This window comes from Ictalurus punctatus, chromosome 19 (assembly GCF_001660625.3).
Source record: "Ictalurus punctatus breed USDA103 chromosome 19, Coco_2.0, whole genome shotgun sequence".
Taxonomy (NCBI): domain Eukaryota; kingdom Metazoa; phylum Chordata; class Actinopteri; order Siluriformes; family Ictaluridae; genus Ictalurus; species Ictalurus punctatus.
The window spans coordinates 20,701,005-20,722,033 of NC_030434.2; the positions used below are offsets into that span (position 1 = coordinate 20,701,005).

Sequence of the window (21,029 nt, forward strand, 5' to 3'; positions counted from 1 at the left end):
CGAAAATAAAATCGGACCCAGAATGGAACCTTGTGGCACTCCACAGGTAATGGGGACTGTGGCTGATGAGCACACCTCAATATACAATTCAGTATTTACTTTAAACAACATGTGATCTCACAAACAATTTAAATGAATTCGAATGTGGCTGTATTTAGTTCAATTTTATGCGATTGATGTCAGTAATGTGACTAATAACGTTTTGTAAAATGCGGGGGAAATGAAGACTTAAGTATTTTTGTCTTGCTGAAATGAGACAAAATTGCACATTGTAAATCATTTCTATGTTCGTGAGTTGGTCAGCTAATGATTTTATTGGGATCATCTCATACATTGACAAGTTATAATCTTACGTTATATTCTTATAATAATCTCCAACGTTAAGCGTCCTAATGTTTACAAATTTGTGGGAGACCTGTTAAAAATGTCCAAGCTTTTAAATTTGGTTATGCTAATTTACTCTAGTGCTGTTGTGCCTTTGCCAAGCAGACACATATTTGCATTTGTATTTGTTAGTGTTAATAATCCAGCTGGTACTCTGTGCCAGTTTCCCAGAGTAATCAGTTCTGTGGCTAACCACCAAAGCCGTGTGAGTTTGTGAATAAAACAATCAGTATAAGATTTTGCAGAGGTTTTTTTTTTTTTTTTTTTGCGATTGTTGCAGCCAAAAATGCTTGATTTTGCCGTGGCTTTTTTCAAAATTTGTGATGCGACTTGCAGATTTTTGTGGGTTTTTTTGTGGAAAACTACTTGAATTGGCAAAATTGCAATTGTACAAAATTGTTTTGCACAGTCTTTCACAGTGATGTTTGTTGGTAAATGAGACCTTTTCGCTGTACTCATGTCTGATGCACATGAATCGAAGAGGGCTTTGGCTGAATGTGTGTTGTGATGATGTCATACGCATCTTGGCGCAAATCTGCGGAAAATCTGCGGTAATTTTGAAAAATTGCAAACTCCTCCAAATATTGCGGAGTTTGGTTGATTTTGCGTTCGTTACTGCGATCGCAAAATCGGGAAATTCTGGAGGGACTGATAAGAGAACAAGTGTTTGGTTTTTATGATGCTTTGTGGTCAAGCAACTTCCTCACCGCCACATTACTTTTTACATTGAAATACTTTCACAAACATTTGAGCTATTTCCTAGCTTAGTTATTTTTAGCTACTTCCACTTTTCACCTAAGTAGCCTATAATGTCTCTGTGCAGAGATTCAAGCTATAAAAGCAAGTTATTCCATATGTAATCATTTCCTTAAATGACTACTGCTTCTTTTTGACTGTTTTGTCAAACCGTAAATAGTTTGTTTGTGGTGCGATGATCAAAGAATTTTTCTTTCTATAAGTAATTAAAAAAATGTTCTCTTTTATGTGTCTTCAGAAAATCTTCCTACTTCATGAAACACGTTTTGATATGCAAATGTACGTAGCTATGTTTCCATCCAAGTTGCGAATTTAACTTATGCAAAAAATTTGAATATCGCATAAAACATTTGGGAATAAAATGTTTCCATCCCAAGAGCACAAAATCGTCACTTCGGGGGAAACTCGCTCATCTCGCTCTCCGCCACTTTTACTTTTCTAAAACCATTTTCTAATCACATGATTTGTTCACGCACAACTTCAGTCCGACGTTTTTTTTTTTGATGCGCATCGAAGAATTTATTCAGTAAACGTGTTTCGATCGTAGTTTATGAGCATGTCTTCTTATCAAATAAAATTTTTACATCCACCTCAGTTGAGCGCATACGTTGTTTATTTGCACTATTTTATTCGCATCAGATGTTTCTATATAGATTTTTTTTTTAGTTTTTTTTTTAAATGCGGTATCCCAAAATGTGCATAAAAATACATGGATGGAAACACAGCTTGTGACGATTTAATAAATATGCAAATGACACTATTGCATCATCCGGTGACCTTCTGAGCATGCATTAGGTACTTCCCCCTGATAAAGACTTGCCAGCACTGATGAGGAGTGTTTTCTTCTTCTTCTTCTTCATTGAAAACAAAGCAAACATATCATATCATACAATAGTACAAAACAAAGTGTGGCATTAATTGGTAACAGTGGATCCGGAAATTATATTATAATATTTTAAACATATTAATGACACTTTTTTTTTTTTAAACAATTTCAGAGAACATATAAAACAATCAAAAATTCCAATATAAACACCCTAAAGATTGGGGATAAATAAACCTACTTTGATTTATGTATATAAAATTTTGCCATTAGTATAAATAAATGAACACTGTATTCAGGACCTTTGTTAACAATGCTTTGATAATACACAATGATATCTTTCAATGTGAAATAGTATTTAAGCTTTACTAAATGAAAACTCATGAGGAGGGTTAGTAAATCGTCTGCATGGCCCTTTAAAGCCCAGGTCCTGCCTCCTGTTGTTCCTCAGTTCCTCAGGGACTCAGTTTACCTGTCGGCAGGTACAGGACGGAAACTTGTTTTGGACCAGAGCAAATATGAGGCGAAATAGGTGTTTTATATCCTTCAAAAATCACTCACACACTGGGATATAAGAAGCAGATAAGGTATAGTGCCTGGTGATGGTGTATGTGATGTATATTTAACATCCTTTTAGCTGTGCTTGTTGATGATGCCTTTAAATCTCGGGACTACAGCAGTGTGAACACCTGGGAATGACTCAGTGTAGACTTTGAATAAAGCGAATACACAGCGGAAACGATTAGAACCTCGGGTTTAGTAAACTTTCCTAGTGTGAGACTTCTTCATCACGTATTTAGTGTTGAAAAACGCCTCATTGAGGAAGTAATTCCTGCGTTGTGTTGCTGCTGTTCATGTTTCCTGGTCTCTCAGCCTGCATATGAGGAACATCACAACACAAACACAACTTTATTTGTTTGTTGGTTTTTAAGCTGAACCTGAAACGAAGCGACATTTGTTGTCACCGCCATTTGGTGTCACTGATTGTGTCATTTCCGATGTTTACAGTAGCTTTGTGCTGTAAACTCTTGGATGAAGAGGATGTCGGGAGGAGGGAGCGCGAGCCCCATGAAGACGCAGCTGGTGAGCGCGATTCAGCTGCAGGAGCGCGAGGCGGAGGAGCGCGAGGAGGAGGAGCGCGAGACTGCTGCTGCTGCTGCTGCTAAACCTGTCCCTAAACCTGTCCGAAAACCTGTCGAGGAAGCCAGTGGTAATTGTTTCTAATTATAAAGCTCGGAATTCACACTGGGGTGTGTGAAACAATTCAGTCTGTTTGTTTAGTGGGAACAGCTTGTCAATTCGTGTCCATGATAATGGGTCTTTATTTGTCACATAAACATTACAGCACAGTGAAATTATTTTCTTCGCATGCCCCAGCATGGTAGGAAGTTGGGGTCAGAGTGCGGGGTCAGCCATGATACAGCGCCCCTGGAGCAGGGAGGGTTAAGGGACTTGCTCAAGGGCCCAACAGTGGCAGCTTGGCAGTGCTGAGGCTTGAACCCCTGACCTTCTGATCAGTAACCCAGAGCCTTAACCACAAAACCCATAACTCTAAGCCAGGGATGGGCAACTTCATCTCCTTTATACCAAGCTTAGATTATCCATCCATCCATCCATCCATATTCAACCGCTTACTCCTTTTCAGGGTCACGGGGAACCTGGAGCCTATCCCAGGGAGCATCGGCCAAAAGGCGGGGTACACCCTGGACAGGGTGCCAGTAAGCTTAGATTATATAATATTACTAATCCACACAGACACATTTTACATTATTTTACTCATATTTCCTCTTTATTGAGGGAACTCAATGTACAATTAATGCAACGTGTTTTTAAAGAGTTTATTAACTATAAAACTTGTGCAGTTATGCTCATTGATAGGCAAATGGAAATTTGCAACAAACAAATGTACAGCGCCCCTAGTTTTGATTAGTTGCCTAGAGAACATTCTCAACATACCCTCCATTAAAAGAACAGTTAAAAGTGCTTATTCAAAAAACAGGTATTAAAAAACACTAGATACCCCCTTAGACACATTCATTTATAGATCAGTTCAGACGACATTCCCACTATCAGAAAGTCTCGATGAGAAACTTATGGCCTCTCTTACTGGTGCACAATCGAATCAGTGTCAATCTGAAAGTTTGTACAGCCAACTTGCAGTAGCTGAAAGAAAGTGTCATCTGTCAGCCTGTATTTTCGATTTGATGTGCTTCATTGTTGAGAAACTAGTTTCACAGATGTAAGTGCTGACAAACATGCTGACTATCAACAGTGCAAAATCTTTGAGGAGGGGAAAACGGGACTCGGGTAGCAGTTTCCAAAATTCAAGCCCCCTCTTGTTGCGTCTTGCCTGAAAGAAGGCCTCGGACTGAATTGCGCAGAGTTCCAGTGCCAGGCTTCTCACTGGCAGCCGTGTTCAGAGGGTCTGTGAAGAGGTCTATGCGAAGCTGCGTGACGTGAATGTCCTGGAAGTGTATTTTGAATTGCTCTTGTAGACGTTCGATTTCTTTTCTGTACTTGGCCAAAAACATCTCGCATTCGGGAGCATATTTGTGCATCGCCTTGCGGGCAGGGAAATCCGTTGTGAAAAAGATTAAGTTTACACTGGAAAGCGTTCATATACACATAGAGGTCTGACACAGTCTGAGACCATTCTTGTAATTGTGTGTTCAGATGATTCAGATGCGCGGTCATATCTGTGAGGAAGGCCATGTCGCAAAAAGAAATTCTGGACCCCGTAGTTTGCTGCAGTAAGCGCTCGTGTCCGACTTGATATTTCATCCAAAAAGGCCGTAAACTTCCGGTGATTAAGCGCCCTGTTTCCACCTCGAATAAGATTAGTGACGTTTCATCACTACATTCATGACATGTCCAGAATCTTCACACACACAAATCTTCCAGATTTTGTTCCTTGCATTGCTGGTGCTCCATCAGTAACAACAGTAGACAGTTTAGCAAAGCCTCCGTGCTCGTTCACCACATTCTCAACAGCTTTAAAAATATCCTCTCCCTTCCTGGTGCAGTGTAATGAAGCCAACTTTAACAGCTCCTCTTGAACATCAAAGTTCTCTGTGATCGTTCTTGCAAAGATCAGGAGCTGACTGACATCTGTCACATCTGTGCTTTCATCCAGCGAGAGAAAAGTATGTGCAATTGTTGATTTCATGTTTCAGCTTTTCTTGGACTTGATTGAAATTCGACACGTCACTTGACGGGTCAAAAATAGAGATTCAGGGTTCTTGTCCATTTTCTCGTCTGCAAATACTTTAGCCATCTCAATCATGCACTGCTTTACAATTTCACCCTCTGATAAGACCTTTTTCGCAAGCACAAGTGAAACCGCATAAGATGCCTTTAGTGATGATTCTTGCACCATCATGCATTTGACAAAATGGTTTTGCTGACGATGTATGTTTACCTTTTAAATCTGAGATGAGAGCAATTCTGGTGTGACCGGTGTATCTCTCATACTTCTCTTTGTGAGCAGTGGTGTAATGCTGATTTAAATTAAAATCCTTCATTACAGATTTATTTTCCAAACAAACCAAACACATTGGTGCCCCCTGAACTTGGTAAAAAGATCATCTGTCCCCTATCTTGACTGGAAAACACGATTTTCATTGTGAAAACCTATTTTCTTTATGATAATTTTGGCGAACGTTTGACAAAACCCCAATGGATATTATGAATTTTCTCCACTACCCTACATTATTTAAATTCCAAATATATAATGCTGTATCGATTAAACATTCATAACATACCTATGTGTAACTCAGGTGCCTAAAAAAACAAGGAATATTCTTTGCACTGACTTACTAGTCTAGTGGGAAGTGTTGTGTTGTAAACTCCAAAGTGAAAGCTGAAGCAATATCTGGCAAGTACTGGTCACTCTCTGCATGTGACAATAATATCTTGTACTGTATTCTTCACATGTCTGGACTATGGGGTAGGGTGGATAGAGAGAAGCCCCTTCCCATGAACCACCCCCCCCCCCCCCCCCCCCCCAAAAAAAAAAAAAAACTATAGAAGCCTGCCTAAATCCTGTCCAAGTCAAATTGTGTTACGGTCTGATGAGACCAAGGTAGAACGTCCAACATCCATCCATTTTCCATATCGCTTATCCTACACAGGGTCGCAGGGGAGCCTGGAGCCTACCCCAGGAGGGCACAAGGTGGGGGACAGTCTGGACTGGGTGCTGAATTGCACACACATTCACACACTACAGAACATTTGGAAAAAGTGAACTTTTTGGGCATAATTCTAAAAGAAATGTTTGGTGCAGAAACAAGACAGTTTATCACCAAAAGAACACCATACCCACAGTGAAGCATGGTGGAGGCAGCATCGTGCTGTGTTGCTGCTTCTCTTCAACTGGGACTGGGGCTCAAATCAGGATAGAAGGAATCATGGATAGCTTCAGATACCAGTCTGTTTTGGCACAAATCCTGCAGACCTCTTTTATAGAGCTGAAGAAGAAGAAAAATTTCACCTTCCAGCAGAACAACCCAAAGTACAATCCAACTCAATAAAAGAACGGCTTCAGAAGAGGATCAACGCTTTTGCAATGATTCAGTCAGAGCCCAGATCCAAATCCTATCAAAAACCTTTTGAAAGACTCGAAAAGGGCTGTGCGCAGTAGATCCCCTGGCAGATCCCCTGTTTTTTTAACATGGGTGTGTAGAAATTGATATCCAGTGTAAATAAAAGTTCTTTAATAACTGAAACATGCTAATATTCTGCTCCTGTCTCCAAGCAGCCTTAACAGAGGAGCACTGAAAACTCGAAGTTAGCTTCACACTTTCTGAATCTCAAAACCTGCACTACTACATCTATACTATTGACTGATTTCTTTGAATAGTTGCTGAAATTGTGAAGTGAGTGCATCAAACGATTTTGTCGTGTTTTATTTTTCGTCACTGGATTTTGCCATAGGTTGAAATTTGTAGGCATATTTTTTTCCATCACAGAAAAAAAGTATTTTCCATGGAGCTGAATGTTGTTAAAATATTTGCATAGAGCAGAACCTGAGTGTGTGGCTGCCCCAGGCTTGGTGAACAGGAGGAAAAAACAAAACAACAAATGATGTGAACCATCAAAATAACAAGATGGCAACTCTATGTTTCATGTAAAAAATGTTGTCCATTGAGAATGCTTCTGCGCTTGCACTAGCCTTTAGGCCTTCTATCGTACACAGCTCCTATTATGTGTAAACACTGAAAGTTGCCCAGATAGCAAGATTGCTGTGGCCCAGATCTGGCCCCCACCTGACACTTTTATTCGGCCCATGTACCGCGTGGAATGATGGCACTTGAGCGATCCACTCCTGTTTGCCAGATTTGGGCCACAAGCAAGCCATAGCAATGCCGCATATGCCACATTTTTGCCAAAGGTGGCCCACATTTCTTTTGTGATATTTGGGCCATATTCACCATTTACCACATGGGCTGCTTTAGGGTCACATCCAGATTACACGTTGCCGTGAGCACCGCATCTTTGCCTTAAAAGGTCCACTTGTGATTTGGGATATTTGGGCCATATTTGCTATTTTACACGTGAGCCTTTTCAGGCTCATATCCATTTTGTCCGGGCCAAAAGGAGGCCATCAGTGCCGCATCACTGCCTGAAGTGGCCCACATCTGCATGCTATCTGGGCGGGTCTGTATTTGTTTAAATTCTGAGTTTTACAACGGCCAACTTCAGCTAACTTTGAACAAAATAAGTGACCGTACCTTTTAATGATAACTTCCACAAAAATAACAAAAAGCATGTACTGTACACACAAGAAGAGTAACTCCGGGCCGTAACCACCATAGACATTGAGCGGGACCCCCCGAATGGCCAATCAAATCAAAGATGGCAGAAGCCGTGTGACGCTTCAGCTTTTAACGGTGAAAGAGTGCGAGGAAAAATGTCAACTAAGTAGCGAAAGTTTTATATTGGACTGTTTTACCATAGAAATGTTAAACGACCGAAAGTACTATCTAGCGATGCAAACATTTACGTGAGTGATGTAATGTAATGTGTTATTGTCAATGTGATAAGACAAGAAACATTAACGGAGCCGTTTTCAGTCTATTATGCAGAAGATGAAGAATGGTTGTGTGTATATTGTGAACGTAATGAAGGTGGATATCTGGCTTTACTGGTAGCCTTTCAGTAAATTCACTTATCTAAGAAAATGATTCATAAAACTCATAGTGGGCGAGTCATCATCCTCAGACTTCAACTAGAACATGGTAAAACATGTGGATTCAAAGTCATTTATTAAAATAAACTTATATTATTTGCGAATCTAGTTCTTTAACTTTTTTTTTTTAATTCCTTTAATTCTCTTTTCTGGAAAATAAACCCCTCCCAAGTGTCTGCAACCATTGTATTTTGATGCGAGTCTGTTTGTCCTTGTCAGGTCTGTGCTCGAAATGTTAAAGGTATAATTCACCTAAAAATGAACTCAAATACTGTATTTGAACTCAAATCCCCCCCCCCCACACACACACACTCTTTTCCACTCTATTACGGTTCTATTCCATAAAATGACAGAAGATAGTGATCATGAGCTTTAAAGGTACACTGGAAAGGAGCCATGAAAACTATACTCCAGGTGGATATATGAGAGTTTTGTGTCATATGGACTGCTTTTCTGTACAGTGCTGTAAACGTTTTTCAAAATTCTCCTTTTGTCTTACACTTAAAACAGCATACAGGTTTGGAACAACTTGAGAGTGGGTAAATCATTTTGTGTAAGTCATTTTGTCTGGCTAGCCGACACAGACATGTCGAATTACAGAGACATTATGACAATAATGAAAAGACAATCAAATGATAGAAATTTTTACTTTGGCACAGCAGAGGGGGAAAAAAAGGGTAAGCTGACAGGAATAGAAAAAAAGTGGAAGTTTTGACATTCATATTTGGTCTGCTCTAGTGTTTGGAACATATTATTCACTATATCTGTACATAATAAGATAAAAGACCTGCCTGGGGGTAGAGAGTGAGTAAACTAAAATCTAATCTAACTTGTTTTTGTATTGTAATACACGCTGACCTTACTGTGGTTGTTTTGGTCCTAAATATAAAGGTCTTACAGTGTGTGTGTGTGTGTGTGTGTGTGTGTAGATATTTGGGCCTTTATTATGTAGAGAATTAAAAAGGACCATTACAGTTAGGGACCCCCCCCCAAATGGTTTGGTCTTCCCCCAATGTTCAGGATGGCGTAACTTCATTATTACAATCGTACATATCATGTATTGCCATTTTCGCCTCAGATTACTAATTAAACATTAGTTTAAACGACTGATTCATGAGAATTTAACTACACAAGATTTAATGTCCTTTAGAAACATTGTGCAACAACTTAGTCATTCTGGGAAAAAGAAATACATGTGTGTTGTAATACTTGGCAAGTTAAGATCACAGTTTGCAGTGGAGTTGAATTATAACAGGTTTACGCACTCTTTCTAACCGCTATAGATTTCAGTCAGAATATAAAAATGCTTTATTAGTCGATATTAAAATACACGTCTAGGGGGGAACAAAGAAAACTTCTTTCCAGCTTCTTCAGCATTGTTTTTCCACTCAGCTAATGACTCTCATGCATCTGTTTTATCGTACGCTCTATTTATAGTTTTCTCAACCGTTCTAGAAATGTTGCAAAAACGTGTGGTCCGGTACACCACTGTCAAAAGAACTGACTGTTTGGTGAATCGCTCCTCACTCCAGTCGAGGCTGTGCTTATAGTCGAATCCCAATGCAGAAAGAGGTTCGGTGTATTTAATGACATTTTTTCATTCTTTCTTCTGTAAACACAGCATAAACAGAAATGATCTTCGATTAGATCTAAAATCTGTTTAAATTAGGATTCCTGATAAAACAAAATAATTTTTTTTAATGAATATTTGTTTGTTTGTTTGTTTGATAGTTTCTTTGCATTGGTTAATTTAATGAAATATTTTTTTTATTGATTTTTACTCCAGATTTCACCTCCATTGTTTTTTTCTTTCTTCTGCAGGATTCTGGGTATTATCGCTGTAGTAATCCATGTGTAATTTTATTTATTTATTTTTTTTTAAATCATTCAATCATTTCTTCCTGGTTTGCTCAATAACCTCTGACCTGGTCATCCCTGTGCTGCTTTTCTTTGCTCTGACAGATCAGAAATATTACAGCGTGGAGGAAGCTGTGGAAAGCATCGGCTTCGGGCGCTTTCACATACTACTCTTTGTTATTATGGGCAGTGCCAATGTAAGAGCTTTATTTGTCTGCTTCTGTATGGTATAGTTCTGTATCTGTACATGTCAGTGATTCTGTATATCTCTGTGTGATGTAGATTGTAGAGGCGATGGAGATCATGTTGTTGGCTGTGGTGTCTCCTGAGATCAGATGTGAGTGGCATCTGGAGGATTGGCAGGTGGCCCTGGTCTCCACGGTGAGATTTCCAACCAATCGGAACTGTCCCGCACTCATTTATTGGCAGTCTGTGATCAGATAAGTAAGGAATAATTCTCTTGGAGGTGTGCTGTTGTAGGAAAATAATAAACAGTGGGGTGGTGTGGTGCGGCCTGGGTGAAGTTGATTATTTTCCTCTAGCAGCGTCTCCTGATGTTTTATTCCTCTTACAGCACAGCAATTTGCAGCGTGCTCTGAAGAGGAAGCACCCGCTTCCGGGTTTTCAGTGGCATTGACTTTGTTTACTTTCAACAAGTGCATCTCGTATGGTTTATGTACTGTCTCCGCCCCGTATTGTCACTGGTTGTTTCCCCGTATGTGTCATCATTAGTCTCAGCTGTTTTGTGTTCACCCTTGATTACATTCTCGGTGAAGTAGTGCATGAGTGTATACACTGTGCCAAGACTTTGTTCATCCTGTTCCGGAATCATGGCTTTTGATCTGGTGTCTAGTTTCTTGTTTTGTGTTTTGCCTTGCCTTGTTCATGTCCGTTTGCCATTCGCCTGACCCTTTGCCTATTTTCAACCACGCTTTTGATTCACGAGTTGTATTTGTCTGTCTGCGTCTCTTTAATAAAGCTCTTATCTGCATTTGCATCTGTCTCAGCCCACATTACATGACTCTTTCTTTCTTTCTATCTATTTGTTTGTTTGTTTAAATCCCCTTTATTTTTTTCTTTCAACCTTTCTTTTTTTTTTTTACAGCTATTTTATATTTATTTGTGTTTCTGTTTGTTTGTTTGTTTCACTCCCCTCTTTTTCTTTCTTTCTGTCTTTCCTTCTTTCATTCTTTGCAATTGACATTTTCTGTTTGTTTTTTCCCATTTTCTTTCTTTTCTTTCTTTCAAACCTTCTTTTTTTTTTTTTTTTTTTTACAACTGCTATTTTATATTTGTTTGTCTGTTTATCTCACTCCCCTTTCCTTTCTTTTGTTTCTTTTCAATGGACATTTTCTATTTGTTTGTTTTTATTCCTTTTTCTTTCTTTTCCTTCTTTCAAACTTTCTTTTTTTTACAACTGCTCTTTTATATTTGTGTTTTTGTTTGTTTCACTCCCCTTTCTTTCTTTCCTTCTTTCTTTTTCTTTCATTCTTTCTTGTCATGTTTTGTTTGTTTGTTTGTTTGTTTGTTGACAGTGTACTTGTTCATGTATAATTGATGTTTTTCCAAAAAAATGCTAATTAAACTTCTGTCGTGGAAATTAGACAACACTCGTATACTTGCCCTCTAAGGTCAAATGGTTTATTACAGAAAGATGAATAGAGGATAGAAGAATACAGCATAGAAGAATGCAGGATAGAAGAAAATGGGATAGAATAGTGAGAGCGCTCTGAGGAGCTTGTGTTGAACATGTACTATATATATGAAGCACAGGACACGATACACTTCTATGTACCGATAAGGAGCAGTTTGAGGCAGTTCAAACAGGCTTTGTTTCAGGGTCGAACCCTTAACAGAAAAACATGTAAACATTCTGTACTAATCTAAATGACATGACATGACCTTCTTTGACGTTATCCTCAGATGAACGTGAACAGAACAATAACAAAACTATTACAAAGTAAAAATGAGTAATTTCCCTCACACTTCTCTTAACAGAAAACTTCAGCAGTTTTGCTCATGTTTTCTTAGCTGTTTATTAAGTTGTTATTATAGCAATGATTACACATCTGAGCAAGCGCATTATAGAAAATGAACCAACATCTCATGACCAATCAGAACTGAGAATTTATCAGCGCTGTGGTATTAATGAATTTAACCAGCCTGGTCTTTTATAGCTGTGGAGTTCTAGAGTATAGTATCATTTCTGCTCTGTTAATATTGTGTGTGCGTTTGTGTGTGTAGATGGTGTTCCTGGGCTTCATGTTATGCGGGGTCCTGTGTGGATATGTGGCGGATACATACGGCCGCTGGAAGGTCAGATAGCATCAGTTACATCAAAAACATCTTGCATGATGTTCACTTTATAGTGATGATGGTGTCTGATATTAGAGAAGTGTGTGTGTGTGTGTGTGTGTGTGTGTGTGTGTTTGTGTGTGTTTGCTCAGTTCTGATAGTTGTGTACACACAGGTGGTGTTCGGGGGCTTCGTGTGGGCCGCATATTTCTCTGCGCTCACGTCATTCGCACCATCCTACGGCTGGTTTATTTTCCTGCGCAGCATGGTGGGCTGTGGAGTAGCAGCCACGTCACAAGGGTATACACACACACACACACACACACACACACACACACACACACACACACACACTTCCTTTCACTGAACATAATAAACATGTGCGTCCTGATGTATCATCGATGTCTAAAGCCCACTGTGACTCATCCTGTTCATCTTCCTGTTCAAGGTTTGTTCTGAAGACGGAATTCATTCCTGCTAAATACCGAGGCTCTCTGCTGCCCCTGGCCTCCGTAAGTGAGAAATCATGCTCATGTGTAATAATAAACCCCTAAATAAATCCAGGGTGTCCCCCGCTTTGTGCCCCAAGTTCCCTGGGGGTGTAGAAATAATAATAATCATTATAATAATAATAATAATAATAATAATAAGAAGAAGAAGAATCACCATAATAATAATAATAATAATAATAATAGTCAACATTATTATCACCATAATCATAATAATCATCTTCATAATAATAATAATAATAATAATAATAATAATAATAATAATAATAATAATAATAGTCAACAGTATTATCACCATAATCATAATAATCATCTTCATAATAATAATAATAATGATAATAATGATAATAATAATAATGTCATTGGAATTCCACGTTCCTCTGTGGTCAGATTTTCTGGATGTTGGGATCGTTGCTCATCATCGTTCTGGGGATGACTGTGGTGCCCACGATGGGTTGGCGCTGGATGATCCGCTTCTCCATCATCCCCAGTGTTGTACTACTCGTCCTCTTCCAGGTGAACCTCATATCACATCTGAATGAACTGAATAATCACGGACACGGGCAAATAACGTCTTTCTTTCTTTTGTTTTGTTTGCTTGCTTGATTTGTTTACAATACATTTGTTTATTTACAATGTATTTGTTTGCTAACAATTTACCTGTTTATTGATTTATTCAATTCAATTCAAGCTTTTTATTTGTCACATACACAGTTATATACAGTAACTTGAACACATGAAATGATTTATACAACTGGCATTTAATATTTATTTATATTTATTTATTTCACTCCTCTTTCTTCCTTTCTTTCTTTTGGTTTCTTGTTTGTTTGTTTAAATGCACTTGTTTATTTATGTCACGAATCGAGGTTGAGCCAGAAGCAAGTGCAGATAATGACATTTATTGAAACAAACGTACTAAGAAAAAAAGACACTAACAATGTGGAATAACACTGTGGCATGAAACAAGACACCGAGACATAAACAACCAGAGTCTAGGACAACGAAAGACAAGCAAACAGTGCAGACAAGGACTATATACACACGAGTGCTCATTAACAAAACGTGAGTCAGGTGCAGGTGGTCATGTGACAGCTAGTGCAGTGCAGTGGCTGATGGGAAGTGGAGTCCAGAGTTTCTTGATACGTGACAATTTACAGTTTACTTTATTTATTTATTTATTTATTTATTTGACCTCCTTGCCTGTCTCTTTCTTTCTTTGGTTTCTTTGTGTGTTTGTTTACAATATCCTTGTTTATTTATATTTAATATATTTCTATTTATATGTATATATTATTTCACTATCCTTTCTTTCTTTCTCTCTTTCTTTCTGTTTATTTGTTTTGTTTGCTTCGTTTGATTGTTTACAAGATATTTATTTACAACTGACCTATTAATTTCACCCTTTTCTGTATTCCTTTCTTTAAAATTGATTTATTCAACTGACATTTTATATTTATTTATTTCACACCACTTTGTTTGTTTTCTTTTTTTTGTTTGCTCAAATGTGTTTTTTATGTACTTGTTTATTTACAATTTACTTCCTTATTCATTTATTTGACGTCCTTGTTTGTTTGTTTGTTTGTTTGTTTGTTTGCTTGCTTGCTTTTTTCTTTTTTCCATCCTTTGGTTTCTTTGCTTTGTACTTGTTCACTCTCATTTCTTTCTTTCTTTTTATGTTTGGTTTTTATTTTTGCTTGATTTTTTTTTTTAAATGTACTTGATTATTTTCAATCTATATGTTTATTTACTTGTTTATTTAATTATTTTTCTTTCATAAAAATCATTCTGCCCGTCCATTCTATCTTTCCTCTTCTGTCCAGTTTATCCCCGAGTCAGCGAGGTTCCAGGTCTCGGCAGGGAATGTAAAAGGAGCTGTTGCCACTTTAAAATGGATCGCTAAGATGAACGGAGTGAGCTTGCCTGAGGGGGAACTACGGGAAACTATAGTGGTGTGTACACTCTCTCTCTCTCACTCTGTCTCTCTCTCTCTCTCACCCTGTCTCTCTCTGTCTCTCTCTCTTACACACACACACACACACACACACAGGCTAGTTATTATGTTGTGTGTTTTCAGACAGAGAGAGGAAATGCTGCCACTCTGGTTAGTCGAGCTTTCCTTAGGACATCTCTGCTGTTGTGGTATTCATGGTAACGTCTTTTATACACTCACCTTGTGTGTGTGTGTGTGTGTGTGTGTGTGTGTGTGTGTGTGTGTGTGTGTGTGTAAGAATTTGAATAGAAGTATTGTTTTACACAAGTCCGTGAGCAGATCTTCTTATAAAAATGGCAAACATGATGCGTGCAGGTTTGTGGCGTCTTTCTGCTATTACGGCTCTGTGCTGGGCAGCTCCGAGCTCCTGGAGAAGAACCTGCTCTGTGTGACCGACGCCGACGCAGAACACGACATCAAACACAACCAGGACACGATGCTGTGTTACTGCATCCCATTCAACATGGCCGACTACCAGACCCTCCTCATCAGCTGCCTGGGAGAGGTGGCACGTGAGTTCCTGACGTGAATCCTACGCCGTGTAGTCTGTGAATAAAACACGTACGCGTACGTCACAGGCATGTTGTTCGGTTTTCTTTGCAGTGATCCCTCTGAACATCGGCCTGTTGCACGTCATGGGCCGAAAGTTCAGCATGGTCGTCCTGCAGGTCCTCTCGGCCATCTTCTTCATGCTGATTAATATCTGCACCACCATGTGAGTACACTCTCCTGTTCCAGCACAGTGCAGAACAGCTGGAACTCATCTGGGTTTATAGTACACCTAGACAGCTTCAAATGTGAGAATGATCTGATTACTGTAACACTGCGCTGATAGGAGTTTAAACCACAACGCCGCTGAATTCTCAATCCTGATTGGTCAGAAGATATTTTTACACAGGGGCTTGTATGGTGGACCTTTGCTTTCTTTCTTTCTTTTGGCCTTCCTTCTTCCTGATCCTATCAAATAACATAATTGTTTCAGAAATGTTGGTCATATGGCTTAATTTGTGCCTTTGGGATATTGATTTTTTTTTTGCGTGTTTACCTGTCTTTCTTTCTTTCTTCCTTTTCCTTGTTGTTTTTGCTTGTCTTTCTTTCTTTCTTTCTTTCTTCCTTTTCCTTGTTGTTTTTGCTTGTCTTTCTTTCTTTCTTTCTTTCTTTCTTTCTTTCTTTCTTTCTTTCTTCTTTTCCTTGTTTTTTGTGTGTTAGCCTTTCTTCCTTCCTTCCTTTTCCTTGTTGTTTTTGCTTGTCTTTCTTCCTTCCGTCCTTTTCCTTGTTGTTTTTGCTTGTTTATCTTTCTTTATTCCTTGTTGTTTTTGCTTGTTTGCTTATCTTTCTTTAATCCTTGTTGTTTTTGCTTGTCTTCTTCTACATCATTCTGCTCTTCCATGCTATCTTTCCTCTTTCTTCCAGTTTATCCCTGAGTGTGATACTGATTTTCCGTGTTAAAATATCTCAATAAACAATTTAGTCGTTCAGAACTGTTAACCTAAAAGAAATACAGGCGAAGGAGCATTTCCACCATTTCACGTTTAAAGAACGTGTTAGTTTTGACACTTCATTGTAATCCTATCTAATGTTTTTGTGTGAAAATCTTTGTGCTTTATTTCTCTTTTGTCCATATTTTTCAGTGCCATCCCTACTAACTATAGTACACAGATGTTACATATACCGTACACTTGCCTAACATTAACTAGACTGTAAGATTTTATTTCACATTAGTGAGCTCAAAACGTCCGCAGAAAGCAAGGGGGCCCAGAGTCGAGGGCATGTGAGATAGGCGGAAGGGGGCGGGGCTTTCAGGAAGTGTTTGTTAAAATCATATAAAGTAGAAAAAGTTCAAAAGACCTGTGCAGATCATTCCAGAATCACATGTTGATTGGGTCTTCTGGGGAGAAAAAAGACACTCTTTCGGTCTGGTAATGAAATATAATCAGCGATAAACATCACCAGATATTGTGGCAGTGTAATATCATGATAATATAATTGTATCACAGAAACCAGGTGTACACAGAGTAACAGTTTGAGAGTGACAGTGATCTCTTTTCATTCCCGCAGGTTTGGTTTCACAGTGTTGCTCTTCCTGCTGCGTTCACTGGTCTCCATGAATTTTAATGTGGTTTATATTTATACTGCAGAGGTGAGGTTCTTTCATATCAACAACGAGTCTGGGATCGTTTGCTCTGTCCATTTGTTTTATTTGCATGAGTAAAGTTAGAGTAATGTGAATAATAAATCTAGTGAGATATTTTACAGTAATGGTATGTTCCTGCAGGTTTACCCTACAGCAGTGCGCTCTATAGGAATGGGCTTCTGTACTTCATTCAGCCGAATCGGTGGGATGATTGCACCCTTTGTAGCACAGGTAATGATTGCTTAAGTGTAAGTGTGTGTGTGAGTGTGTGTGTGTGTGTGTGTGTGATTTTTAATCCTGGCCTGGCTATCCTCTTGTTATCTTCTTGCATAAAGAAGCCAGTTTAATAAACACAGTGGTTTAAAAAAAATTTTCACACTCACTCATGTCTAAAACTTTGCCAGCTAAGTGTGATTCCCTCAAAAATTGACGTACATCCATTTTTCCACGTACAGGATGCTTGTCACGAAATGGAGGATGAGACGGAAGCAAGTGCAGGTTAGATAGTTTAATACAATAGTCCAAGGGATCAGGCAGAAATCAATAAACAGAGACAGGCAGAGGTCAGGCGATCAGGCAAACAGTCCAAAGAGACAAGGTCGTAAACGTGAACAAGGTTAAAACCAAAATAAACAAACACGGTATCAAGGCTTGGAAATGACGGAGACAAGGCAACTGAGCGTAATACTTCGCAAAGACTTAGTGTTCAAACAATCTCTTTTATTTGTTATGTGATTGTGTGTGAGATTGGATGCAGGTGTGCGTGAATAGAATGAAAGTGAGTGTTCCGGGAATTGCAGTCCATGGCGGCCATGTTTGTAGGCCGCAGTGCAGGATGGGAAATGTAGTCACTGGTTTGCTGCGATATGACAATTTTCCTGTCAACCCTGTCTGATTTTATTTCGCCTCCGTTCACTGAAGATATAAAATTACAGGCGGTCTTCTTTTACTGACGTTCAGTTACATAGTGACAAATCACTCCAAGTGGAGAATTACTCTGGGCTAAAGAAACAATTTTCGGGGCAAAACGTGATTTATACGTTTTACTTAACATTGTTTTCTTAACAATAAATTTGTAACGCAAGTGACGTGATTTTATTGACATCAGTAACTGTAATCAAATGACATAATTTTAAAATGTAATGCGTTATCATAAAAAGTCATTAGATTACAGTAACACGTTACTTTGCCCTACTCTCTCGGTGATTAGTATTGTTTCTGCTTAGCTAAGATGGCTACATCATTGATATACGCTATATGTAAATATGTGTTTTGATGATTCTGGCCTCCATTATCATGTAGAAACTAAAATTTTATCAAACATTTATCAAACTTATTTATTTATTTAGAAAATCAGGTGTCAATATAATCTTCTTAAAGAGTCCATCTTTTTCAGTCTCAGCCTCGGCGTTCTTCCATCACTTCGCGTTTAGGTGTGACTGTGTGTTGTGTGTCTCAGGTGTTGATGTCTAAGTCTGTGCTGTTAGCGTTGTCTCCGTTTGCTCTGGCATGCTGTCTGTGCGCTGTCGGGACTGCCCTGTTACCCATCGAGACCAGAGGACGAGCGTTACTGGTAAACTTTTACAACACTAGTAGTTATTGCATGTAGCTCATTGTGTGTTGTTTTCATTCTCCTGCACTCAAAATCACTATTACATTTACACATGGTTAGCTGGCTAGCTATCTTAGCTAAAGTTACTGACACAAATATAGTTTGGATTATATTAAATCAACCTCTAACAAATGTGAGCTGGTTTACTTGAAGTTAGATAATGTTAGTGATATTATGCTACTTGGGATGATAAGAGGACATTCATATATATATATATATATATATATATATATATATATATATATATATATATATATATATATATATATATATATATATATGTACTGTGTACTGACACAGTACTGTGCAAAGGTTTTAGGCACATCCAAAGAAATGCTGTAGAGCAAAAATGCCTCCAAAATAATGAAATGTTTCTGCATTTTAAAGAAATACTGTAAAGAGCAGTAAACTTTAATAAACGACACAAAGTCGATATTTGGTGCGACAAAAAAAGTAGTCTCAAGTAGAGTTAGTTATAAGGAAATGAACTGTAAGTTTTATTGAGCATGTTGCAGAACCAGTTACGGTTCTTCTGGAGACTTTGACGGTCACACTCGCTTCTTATTTTTACAGCAAAACCAAGCAGAATTCATTGTGTTTTTTTCTGAAAAGTGTCTCTTACGTAATACGCTGCTTTCTTTTCTGACATACAGACATTTTTCTGTAACATTTAAATTTGTGCTAGAAAACTAATGTTTGGGAATATACAATGTTTCTGTACTGACTCGATAATATCGAAGTCATAAAATTAAAGTCTGTAACAAAGTTTGTACTAAAGAAATAGGGTGTGTAAAACATTTGCACAGTACTGTGTGTGTGTATATATCTGTTTGTATATATCTGTGTGTGTGTGTGTGTGTATACATGATTTCTACGAACATATTACACTATTTTTATTCTACAATGATTGTCACTAGTTTAAAATGGCATGTTCAAGGGTACTTTAAGGAAATGTCTTATTCTTTTTTTTTTTTTCTTTTTGCAGCAAAATGAATAATGCACACCTGCTCATGAAGAAACTAAGACTATATTCTAACTATGTATTTTTTTCTTTGTTAGTTTATAAATTGATTAAATTTGGATCACAAAACCGTTGTGTAGAATTGTGTATTTCCTTAAAAATCTTTAATACAAACACTGCAAAGGTTATATCGTATACTTTACAGTAAACTAAAAATATAAATAAATTCATCAAATGTTTCTCATTGCTAGACTTTTATAAAATAATAATAGAATGATTAATTACTTTAATTCCCAAAACTGCAGGACCTGTCAGCAGGTCCAGCCTTTCCTTATGCTTCTAACACCATAAATTTCATAAAAGTACATAACATATAAAGTAGTTACTGAATAATATATTTTAATCCTAGTCAAAAAATAAATGCGCTTGATTGTATTTAAGATATACCAGTAAGTATGCTATAAATATACTGAGGAATGTGTGTACTGTGCTAAAACATGGTACAAATGTATTATTCATCTAAAATGCATGAATTTTACTTTAAATAAACAATGGGTTATAGTACATTTAAAAAAAAAAAAAAAAAAAAAAACATCTACCCTTCACACAGTTTCACACCAAAGAGCAATTTAGAGCGAGCTACAATATTGTGTATTCATATTTTTAATATCAAAGAAAGTAATGTTAGTATTCTGCCCTTTTTTGTGAACTAATGTTTGTCGGCTAAAAGAATTCATTAATGCACAGAGCTGTGAAAAAGTACTGTGTGAAAAGTGATTTTTTTTCTGTTTTTGTATATATCCCATACTAAATTGTTTTAGATCTTCAAATGAAATACAACATAAAACAAAGGCGTCCTCAATAAACTCACAGTAGTTTTTAATAGTTATTTATTTATTCATTTATTTTATTAAAGAAGAAAAAAAATTATCCAACACTTATCACCCATGCGAAAAACATATTTGTCCCCTTAAACAACCTTTAGCAGCAACAACTACAACCAAATACTTCTGATAACTGGAGATCAGTCTTTCACAGCGCTGTGGTGGAATTTTGGCCCACTCTTCTCTGCAGAACTGCTTTAGTTCTGGGGAGGTTTTCGAGCATGATCTGCCTGTTTAAGGTCCTGCCACAGCACCTCAATTGGTTCAAGTCAGGGCTTTGACTAGGCCACTCCAAAACTTTTATTTAGCTTTTTTTTACTAAGAGGTGAATTTACTTCTATACTTTGGATCATTGTCTTGCTGCATAATCCAGTTGCACTTGACTTTCACCTTATAGACTGAAGACCGGACATTCTCCTTTAGGATTTTCTGGTACAGAGCAGAATTCATGTTTCCCCTCAATTACTGCAAGTTGCCCAGGCCCTGAAGCAGCAAAGCATCCCCACACCATCACACTTCCACCACCATGCTTGACTGTAGGTTTGATGATCTTTTTGTGGAATTCTGTGTTTGGTTTACGCCAGATGTAATGGGATCCCTGTCTTCCAAACAGTTCCACTTTCGACTCATCAGT

At 37.9% G+C, this 21,029-nt stretch overlaps 1 protein-coding gene across 4 annotated transcripts; it reads left to right on the forward strand.

The window, feature by feature from the left end:
* The first annotated feature begins 2,400 nt into the window (after positions 1–2,400).
* svopl (SVOP-like) lies at positions 2,401–19,642 on the forward strand. Of its 4 annotated transcripts, none has more exons than XM_017494042.2 (16): positions 2,401–2,550; positions 2,972–3,173; positions 10,113–10,204; positions 10,290–10,388; positions 12,252–12,323; positions 12,478–12,602; positions 12,751–12,814; positions 13,202–13,327; positions 14,635–14,763; positions 14,889–14,962; positions 15,120–15,316; positions 15,408–15,519; positions 16,863–16,944; positions 17,080–17,169; positions 18,398–18,511; positions 19,536–19,642. In XM_017494042.2, the coding sequence occupies exons 2-16, from the start codon at positions 2,996–2,998 to the stop codon at positions 19,545–19,547; spliced, it is 1,566 nt and encodes a 521-aa protein (XP_017349531.1). In that variant the 5' UTR covers positions 2,401–2,550; positions 2,972–2,995; the 3' UTR covers positions 19,548–19,642. The 4 variants fall into 4 exon arrangements, with proteins under 4 accessions (XP_017349531.1, XP_017349532.1, XP_053544066.1 ...); XM_017494043.3 differs by having other exon boundaries at positions 2,412–2,550; positions 2,975–3,173; XM_053688091.1 differs by lacking the exons at positions 2,401–2,550; positions 2,972–3,173 and adding an exon at positions 3,656–3,675.
* The last annotated feature ends 1,387 nt before the right edge of the window (positions 19,643–21,029 follow it).

Excerpts from the sequence above, each read along its gene's own strand:
- svopl (XM_017494042.2), top strand. The coding sequence starts at position 2,996 with ATGAAGAGGATGTCGGGAGGAGGGAGCGCGAGCCCCATGAAGACGCAG. Across the intron at positions 15,520-16,862 it reads ATTAATATCTGCACCACCAT|GTTTGGTTTCACAGTGTTGC; the intron begins GTGAGTACACTC and ends TCATTCCCGCAG. Across the intron at positions 17,170-18,397 it reads TTGCACCCTTTGTAGCACAG|GTGTTGATGTCTAAGTCTGT; the intron begins GTAATGATTGCT and ends TGTGTGTCTCAG.